This window comes from Somniosus microcephalus, chromosome 5 (assembly GCF_052327205.1).
Source record: "Somniosus microcephalus isolate GS21.2 chromosome 5, FLI_Smic_1.0, whole genome shotgun sequence".
NCBI lineage: Eukaryota > Metazoa > Chordata > Chondrichthyes > Squaliformes > Somniosidae > Somniosus > Somniosus microcephalus.
Window position 1 is genome coordinate 13,045,728 of NC_140991.1, and position 10,091 is coordinate 13,055,818.

Consider the following 10,091-nt stretch of genomic DNA (forward strand, 5'->3'; position numbering starts at 1 on the left):
GCGCAATCTATAATCTCCATCGGCGCAATCTATTATCTCCATCAGTGCAATCTATAATCTCCATCAGCACAATCTATAATCTCCATCAGTGCAATCTATAATCTCCATCTGTGCAATCTATAATCTCCATCAGTGCAATCTATAATCTCCATCAGTGCAATCTATAATCTCCATCAGCGCAATCTATAATCTCCATCAGCGCAATCTGTAATCTCCATCAGCGCAATCTATAATCTCCATCAGCGCAATCTATAATCTCCATCAGCGCAATCTATAATCTCCATCAGCGCAATCTATAATCTCCATCAGAGCAATCTGTAATCTCCATCAGTGCAAACTATCATCTCCATCAGCGCAATCTATAATCTCCATCAGCGCAATCTATAATCTCCATCAGCGCAATCTATAATCTCCATCAGCGCAATCTATAATCTCCATCAACGCAATCTATAATCTCCATCAGCGCAATCTATAATCTCCATCAGAGCAATCTGTAATCTCCATCAGCGCAATCTGTAATCTCCATCGGCGCAATCTATAATCTCCATCAACGCAATCTATAATCTCCATCAGCACAATCTATAATCTCCATCGGCGCAATCTATAATCTCCATCGGCGCAATCTATAATCTCCATCAGCGCAATCTATAATCTCCATCAGCGCAATCTATAATCTCCATCGGTGCAATCTATAATCTCCATCAATGCAATCTATAATCTCCATCAGCGCAATCTATAATCTCCATCAGCACAATCTATAATCTCCATCAGCGCAATCTATAATTTTCATCAGCGGAATCTGTAATCTCCATCAGCATAATCTGCAATCTCCATCTGTGCGATCTATAATCGCCATCAGAGCAATCTATAATCTCCATCAGTGCAATCTATAATCTCCATCAGCGCAATCTATAATCTCCTTCTACGCAATCTATAATCTCCATCAGTGCAATCTATAATCTCCATCAGCGCAATCTATAATCTCCTTCTACGCAATCTATAATCTCCATCAGTGCAATCTATAATCTCCATCAGCGCAATCTATAATCTCCATCAGCGCAATCTATAATCTCCATCAGCGCAATCTATAATCTCCATCAGCGCAATCTATAATCTCCATCAGCGCAATCTATAATCTCCATCAGAGCAATCTGTAATCTCCATCAGCGCAATCTGTAATCTCCATCGGCGCAATCTATAATCTCCATCAACGCAATCTATAATCTCCATCAGCACAATCTATAATCTCCATCAGCACAATCTATAATCTCCATCGGCGCAATCTATAATCTCCATCGGCGCAATCTATAATCTCCATCAGCGCAATCTATAATCTCCTTCTACGCAATCTATAATCTCCATCAGTGCAATCTATAATCTCCATCAGCGCAATCTATAATCTCCTTCTACGCAATCTATAATCTCCATCAGTGCAATCTATAATCTCCATCAGTGCAATCTATAATCTCCATCAGTGCAATCTATAATCTCCATCAGCGCAATCTATAATTTCCTTCTACGCAATCTATAATCTCCATCAGTACAATCTATAATCTCCATCAGTGCAATCTATAATCTCCATCAGTGCAATCTATAATCTCCTTCTACGCAATCTATAATCTCCATCAGTGCAATCTATAACCTGCATTAGCGCAATCTGTAATATCCATCAGCACAATCTATAATCTCCATCAGCGCAATCTATAATCTCCATCAGCGCAATCTGTAATCTCCATCAGCACAATCGATAATCTCCATCAGCGCAATCTATAATCTCCATCAGCGCAATCTGTAATCTCCATCAGCACAATCTATAATCTCCATCAGCGCAATCTATAATCTCCTTCTACGCAATCTATAATCTCCATCGGCGCAATCTATTATCTCCATCAGTGCAATCTATAATCTCCATCAGTGCAATCTATAATCTCCATCAGTACAATCTATAATCTCCATCAGTGCAATCTATAATCTCCATCAGTGCAATCTATAATCTCCATCAGTACAATCTATAATCTCCATCAGCACAATCTATAATCTCCATCAGTGCAATCTATAATCTCCATCAGTACAATCTATAATCTCCATCAGCACAATCTATAATCTCCATCGGCGCAATCTATAATCTCCATCGGCGCAATCTATTATCTCCATCAGTGCAATCTATAATCTCCATCAGTACAATCTATAATCTCCATCAGTGCAATCTATAATCTCCATCTGTGCAATCTATAATCTCCATCAGTGCAATCTATAATCTCCATCAGTGCAATCTATAATCTCCATCAGCGCAATCTATAATCTCCATCAGCGCAATCTATAATCTCCATCGGCACAATCTATAATCTCCATCAGCGCAATCTATAATCCCCAATCAGCGCAATCTATAATCTCCATCGGCGCAATCTATAATCTCCATCAGCGCAATCTATAATCTCCATCAGCGCAATCTATAATCTCCATCAGCGCAATCTATAATCTCCATCAGCGCAATCTATAATCTCCATCAGCGCAATCTATAATCTCCATCAGCGCAATCTATAATCTCCATCGGTGCAATCTATAATCTCCATCAGCGCAATCTATAATCTTCATCAATGCAATCTATAATCTCCATCAGCACAATCTATAATCTCCATCAGTACAATCTATAATCTCCATCAGCACGATCTATAATCTCCATCAGTGCAATCTATAATCTTCATCAGCGGAATCTGTAATCTCCATCAGCGCAATCTATTATTTCCATCAGCATAATCTGCAATCTCCATCTGTGCAAACTATAATCGCCATCAGCGCAATCTATAATCTCCATCAGCGCAATCTATAATCTCCATCAATGCAATCTATAATCTCCATCAGCGCAATCTATAATCTCCATCAGCGCACTCTGTCATCTCCATCAGCGCAATCTATAATCTCCATCAGCGCAATCTATAATCTCCATCAGCGCAATCTATAATCTCCATCAGTACAATCTATAATCTCCATCAGTACAATCTATAATCTCCATCAGCGCAATCTATAATCTCCATCAGTACAATCTATAATCTCCATCAGTGCAATCTATAATCTCCATCAGCGCAATCTATAATCTCCTTCTACGCAATCTATAATCTCCATCAGTGCAATCTATAATCTCCATCAGTGCAATCTATAATCTCCATCAGCGCAATCTATAATCTCCTTCTACGCAATCTATAATTTCCATCAGTACAATCTATAATCTCCATCAGTGCAATCTATAATCTCCATCAGCGCAATCTATAATCTCCTTCTACGCAATCTATAATCTCCATCAGTGCAATCTATAACCTGCATTAGCGCAATCTGTAATATCCATCAGCACAATCTATAATCTCCATCAGCGCAATCTATAATCTCCATCAGCGCAATCTATAATCTCCATCAGCGCAATCTGTAATCTCCATCAGCACAATCGATAATCTCCATCAGCGCAATCTATAATCTCCTTCTACGCAATCTATAATCTCCATCGGCGCAATCTATAATCTCCATCAGCGCAATCTGTAATCTCCATCAGCACAATCTATAATCTCCATCAGCGCAATCTATAATCTCCTTCTACGCAATCTATAATCTCCATCAGCACAATCTATAATCTCCATCAGCGCAATCTATAATCTCCATCGGCGCAATCTATTATCTCCATCAGTGCAACCTATAATCTCCATCAGTACAATCTATAATCTCCATCAGCACAATCTATAATCTCCATCAGTGCAATCTATAATCTCCATCAGTGCAATCTATAATCTCCATCGGCGCAATCTATAATCTCCATCGGCGCAATCTATTATCTCCATCAGTGCAATCTATAATCTCCATCAGTGCAATCTATAATCTCCATCAGTGCAATCTATAATCTCCTTCTACGCAATCTATAATCTCCATCAGTGCAATCTATAATCTCCATCAGTGCAATCTATAATCTCCATCAGCGCAATCTATAATCTCCTTCTACGCAATCTATAATCTCCATCAGTACAATCTATAATCTCCATCAGTGCAATCTATAATCTCCATCAGCGCAATCTATAATCCCCATCAGCGCAATCTATAATCTCCATCGGCACAATCTATAATCTCCATCAGCGCAATCTATAATCTCCATCAGCGCAATCTATAATCTCCATCAGCGCAATCTATAATTTCCATCAGTGTAATCTGAAATCTCCATCAACACAATCTATAACCTCCATCAGTGCAATCTACAATCTCCATCAGCGCAATCTATAATCTCCATAAGTGCAATCTACAAATAGCTTTAATGGAATGCATAAGCAGCCCTTCTCATTAAATAATAACTTCAGCATTGTATGTAATTGATAATTTGTAAATTGTCAGTAGTCAGATGTTTTCCTTGATGTACTCGGCCTAATTTTGTTCTCTATTTAATGGCAGCACCAGTTAAACCTAGTGTCGCTTTTACTATCCCCTGGAGGAACGAAGAAGAAACTCGCAGACGTACGTTCTAGAAAGAAAGCATTCTTTAATCTGAAAGATATTTGGGTTCTTTTTTTAAATTTGTAATAGTTTAAGGGTAACGTAATTGTCCAGGATATTGTTCAGCCAGTGCTTGTAGAAGTCAGTTTCATCTCTGCAAATAACTCTTAACTGAGCAGATTTCCTCTATGCACGAGGATTCAAAATCATAACAATAACAACTTCCATTTATATAGCACCTTTAACATAGTATAACGCCCAAGGTGCTTCACAGGAGTGATATCAAACAAAATTTGACACCGAACCACATTATGGGATATTAAGGCAGATGACCAAAAGCTTGATCAAAGAGGTAGGTTTTAAGGAGCGTCTTGATAAAGCTGACAGAGAGGTAGCGAGGTGGAGAGGTTTAGGGAGGGAATTCCAGCGTTTTGGGCCTCAGCAGCTGAAGGCACGGCCGCCAATGGTGGAGAAATTAAAATCAGGGATGAGCAAGAGGCCAGAATTGGAGGAGCGCAGAGATCTCTCGGAGGGTTGTAGGGCTGGAGGAGGTTACAGAGATAGGCAAGGGCGAGGTGATGGAGGGATTTGAAAACAAGGATGAGAATTTGAAAATCGAGGCTTTGCTTAACCGAGAGCCAATGTAGATCAGTAAGCACTGGGGTGTTGGGAGAATGGAAGAAAATTTGGCCCGGTGGGATAGGGGAAGGGAGGGAAGTGGCAGAGGCTGCTGGTCTCAATCATAGTGACAAAGAAGTTATGAGCTCCTTGCACTTGTTGTTGGAGGTGAGGGTGGAGGAGGCAGAGAGCAGGGGTTTAAGAAGAGTGTTTGCAGTAGAGAAAAGAAGCTGAGGGAGAAGAGAGCAGAGATGAGGGCCATACCAGGCGGAATGACCAGGGTGAGAGAGAATAATGGTTTTACTGGGGACTGGGGCATAAAAGGTGGAGGTGAGGGTATGGTTGAGCAGATCGGTAGCTGCAGAAATGTCATGGTGAATGGAGGGCCAAAGACTAGACAGTTGGGACTTTGAAAGTGCAGTTGTAAGTGAATTAGGAGAAAGTTTTTCCAGGGACAGACTTGGACGAAGTAGGGTTGGTAGGGGGAAGGGGGATGTGAGTGGAGAGCGATACAAGGAATTGAGCAGAAATGGCCTTATTTGTGATTGACATGATGGGAGTAGCGAGGCCACACAAGATGGTAAGGTCAAGGGGGTGGCAGTGAATATGTGTAGGGGAGTTTATATGGAGGGAGAGATTAAGGGAAGATAGGATGGCAGCGAACTCAGAGGAGAGAAAGAGCATGATGAGTTGAGGGTTGAGTTGGATGTTCAAATCACTGAAGATGAGAGGTTGCTCGGTGCAGAGTCTGAGGGAGGAAAGCAGTGAAGATATCTCCGTGGATGGGCAGTAGAGAATGAAGATTTTAAATGAGAGGCGAGAGGGGTGGAACAAGGTGAAATTCTCAAAGGAGGAGAAGTTGCCAGAGGAGTAGTTGGACAGACCAAGGTGTGATTTGGTGCTAAGAGCCGGTTTGGGCAGGGCAAGTGGTGGAAGGTATAGCCAGGCGGGGGGGCTTCATTTAGAGGGAAGGTGTCATCACCCCTCAGCCAGGTTTCTGTCAAGACCATGCTGTTGATGCAATCATCTACAGTAAGCTCAATAAACTTGTTCTTTATAAGCAGGTTCATGATTTTGTTATACAGAGCAAAAAGGAATTCTTACTCCAAGAGGTTTCCAAACCATGGGCAACTCATTAGGATAATTAATAAGCAAAAGCTCGGTTATTCCACATGAGAGGAAAATGGACAATTGGTCAACCCAGGCTGCTCTTTTTGCACTTTATACCAATTTGAGGAGAGTGATCTGGCTCAATGAGCCAACTACGTGGAGATGAAGAGGTTACCTTTGGGCCAAAGATGCCTCTTATACATCTATTTATGGGAACTATAAATACTTGTGTTTTTTAAATGATGACCAGGTGGTGGGAGGACATGGGTGGTCTTGTATACTGATTACTTCTTATCTTGTCTTTGGAAGGAGGTTATGTTCCCACCTGATCTGGGTCAACGTTTAAATCTTTACCTACGGAGAATAATTGAAGCAAACCATATGGATTCTGGGTGGCCATTACATTGTAGGGTTTACTCATATTTTACTCAGCATCACCTGGTACTGGACCTGCTCCCCTTCAATTACCTGTTCAATATCTAGGTAACAGATAGAAAGGTCCATGGTCCATAGTGAATGTACCACATGTCACTCGTTGATATTCCTCATCCTTGGTACACAGATTGATTATACCCTCTATCAGACTGAGACTCAAGCAATAAACTAATGAGTTATGAAACAAAGAACATATAAATCAACATGTACTCAGTGCAAAATAATATATTTTATAGTAATTGACAAACATTGCTATCGTTCAAAATAATAAAGATGCCCCCCTTGAGTTATCTTTCAATATACACCTGGGAAGAAATTAGACCTCGTCCCGGCTGTTTCTCAGGTGGAAAATGGAGGTAAACAGGAGTAATTTTGCAGGGCTATGTCCCGTGCCCCAAGCACCCCTGAAAGAAGTCTGACCCCATATTGGGTCAGGTGATTTTTCAGATGTTCCTTGTAGCCCCCTAAAGCAGTGTCAGCCTTGGCTCAGTGGTAGCCACTGTATCAGAAGGTTGTGAGCTCAAGTCCCTCTCCAGGGATTGGAGCATATAATCTAGGCTGACACTTCAGTGCAGTACTGAGGGAGTACTGCACTGTCAGAGGTGCCATCTTTTAGATGAGACGTGAAACCGAGGCTCCATTTGCCCTCTCAGGTGGATGTAAAAGATGCCCAGGCACTATTTCAAAGAGGTCAGGGGAGCTCTCCCTCGTGTCCTGACCAACATTTATAGGAATATAGGAACAAGAGTAGGCCATTCAGCTCCTCGAGCCTGCTCCGTTATTCAATGAGATCATGGCTGATCTATACCTCAACTCCATTTACCTGCCTAAATTCCATATCCCTTGATAACTTTACTGAACAAAAATGTATTGATCTGAGTCTTGAAAGCTCCAAAATGTTCCAATATTCACAGACTATTAGGGAAGAGGATTTAAGATTTCCACTACAATTTCACATGAAAAATTGCTTCCCAATTTCACTCCAGAGTGGCCTAGCTCTAATTTTAGATTATGCCCCCTAAAATATCTTCTATATCTACCCTATCTCATTGCTTTATCATTTTAAAGTGAAGGGATGTTATAAGGACCAGAATTCTGGCTACATAAACTACTTAAAGTTAAGAATTTTTGGCTGCAAACTTGAGGGAGGAGATAGTCAACAACATAATTTTCTACCTGTTCAATTGAATCTGTTAACAATTTTTGTCATGAAATAATGACTTGTTTAGCATCTTCCAGTACTCTGAGTGGTTATGTATTTTTCTCTGATGTGTAATATTTTAATTGCGTTCTCTGTTTAATAGCACTGTCTCAAAGTGGTCCAAATGTTGGGTCATTGGTGTGTAAAGCATTAAAGAAACGAGCTGAGGACATGAGTTTCAGAAAGACAGAAGGCTTGAATTTGAAAAGATTTGGGTTCTGTTTTAAAAATGTCATAGTTTGACCGCTGCCAAGATGCCAGTTCGCGCTGGCAAATGACTCCAAAGGGAGGTGAAATTCCTCTTTACCTGGCAAATGTGTATCTGTGATTGCCTGACGTAACAGTCTGTCTTCCTGCACTGGCTACTCAGTTGCTGCTGCTAGATTGTGTATGATTTTGCTGGCTCTCAATGGCTTGTAGCTGTTCCTCATCAGCAGATTTTATGGTGAGGTACCTGTTAGATATCGTCCAGTACTGAGCACACTACTGGCAATTCCCTTTGCGTATATTATAATGGGTCCCTGAACACTGCTTGAGCATTGCAAAGGTCTGTTTTACTGAGCCGCAGTGGCTGATGGTGGAACCTACGCCTGGCCCCTGCCTAAGAAGTGCCTACCCCTCTCAGACTGAAAATGTGGAGGTTCTTATGTGAGATGGAAACCCAGCATCTTCGCGTTGCACCCCTAAGTTGTGCCTCATTTCCATCCTCCCTGGCCCCAGGAATGTTAGAGCTCCAGTGTCTAGATTTGTAATATGGGGAACATTTGTCTCACGGAAACACTGCCATTATTGTTCCAGGTTATTAGAAAGTACCGATTCAACGATTCATCCATCCATCCAATTCTCCAATTCCAATGGCATTTGTTAAGGAACATTTGAAGTGGGTGTGAAATAATGGTAGTGGCATCGAACAATTCAAACTACCCGCAGAGAATGTTCAAAGAAGTCTGTCATCCGTCTCACTGAAGGTCTTGTTCATTTTTTAAATGAACTTTCTCAGTTAATTACAGGAAACCAACATTTATTCATTGAGGTCACTGCATTGAGGAAAGGTCATCGTACAGAAGAAGAGAGCTACTGACTGTCCTAATTCACTCAATAAAACGATGAGAGACAATAAATTGTCCTTGTTTATGTCTTTCTGATTTATTGTGAGCAGTTATCTTCATCAGAACGAATGCCCCAGTTGACTTAATAACACTGAGCCTTTTCAGTCTGGACAAGTAATAGAATGCCTGACAGTCTGATTTTCCTCTTGATGCCTGGCAAATTTGGTGATGTAACCTGAGACATAACATGTGGTAAGTGTACCCTGCCTTGGACCTATGGTTCCCAAAGCTTTCCACCACTGGAGGGGTTTTCCTCGCCTCACGTCTGGGTCGATTGTAGACTAATTGATAGAGATTGATTGTTATGATTAGTCAATAATTCCATTATCATAGTATCATGCAACTAACAGGATTATCAAGGTGAACTAGATAGACATTTGGGCCTAGAAATTCGGTGGGCTGCGCCACCAGTTAGCGCCTAAAGAGGGCACTCAGTGGCTTTAGCGCCACTGGCCGCGCCTCCCGCGATATTTAGCGGGGCGCTAATGGTGGCGTTGGCCTGTTGCGCTGCGCCGCCACCAATGACGTCATTGGTGTGCGCAGCGCCCCGATCGCGATATTTGGCAGTGACCGCCTCTGTAGCGCTGCTCGCTAATCACGCCCGGTTCACGGGGCCTACCTGTGGCAGCAGTGGCGCAAATTAAGGTGGAGGTGCGGGGCGGCCGTTTTTTTCGGCGGCCGCCTGCCAGCACCTCCGTCCCCGGCCTCCTGATCGCCCCCCGCGGCATTGCCAGCTGTTTTCTGAGAGCCCGGCACTTCTCCTCGGTGCCGGGCTGTTTTGCTGGCACTCACGGTCTCCGATCGCGCTGGTGCAGGCCCCTCCCCCTTAAGAATGGGAGGAAGGCCTGCAGTACCGCAGCGCGCCGTGCCGCTGCGTGTGGCGCTGTGGCATGTTGCGTTGTGATATTCAGTTTCAGCGCCCTAAGAGGGACGCGGAGCGCCTTGAGCCTCGCCCTGTGTCCCTCTTGGGGCGCTCAAGCTGAATTTCCGGCGGTCACTAATGCTCCAAAAGCTGCGCTAAATCCGGCGCCCAGGCGAGCTTGGCGCCTCGTTTGCGGCTCCACCCAATTTCTCCCCCATGGTCTTTTTTCATCTAGCTGTTCCTATGTTTGCGCCATGAAATAACATTATTAGCCTCAGTGCCAGCAGAT

At 42.6% G+C, this 10,091-nt stretch overlaps 1 protein-coding gene across 2 annotated transcripts in view; it reads left to right on the top strand.

Moving 5' to 3' along the window:
- LOC147116895 (uncharacterized) overlaps positions 1-8,957 on the top strand; it is a 231,763-nt gene extending 222,806 nt beyond the window's left edge. For both annotated transcript variants that reach the window (XM_085987334.1, XM_085987335.1), the window contains 2 exons: positions 4,426-4,488; positions 8,630-8,957. In XM_085987334.1, coding sequence (XP_085843460.1) covers positions 4,426-4,488; positions 8,630-8,637 — 71 coding nt within the window. In that variant the 3' untranslated portion in view covers positions 8,638-8,957. The remainder of the gene's footprint in view (positions 1-4,425; positions 4,489-8,629) is intronic.
- The last annotated feature ends 1,134 nt before the right edge of the window (positions 8,958-10,091 follow it).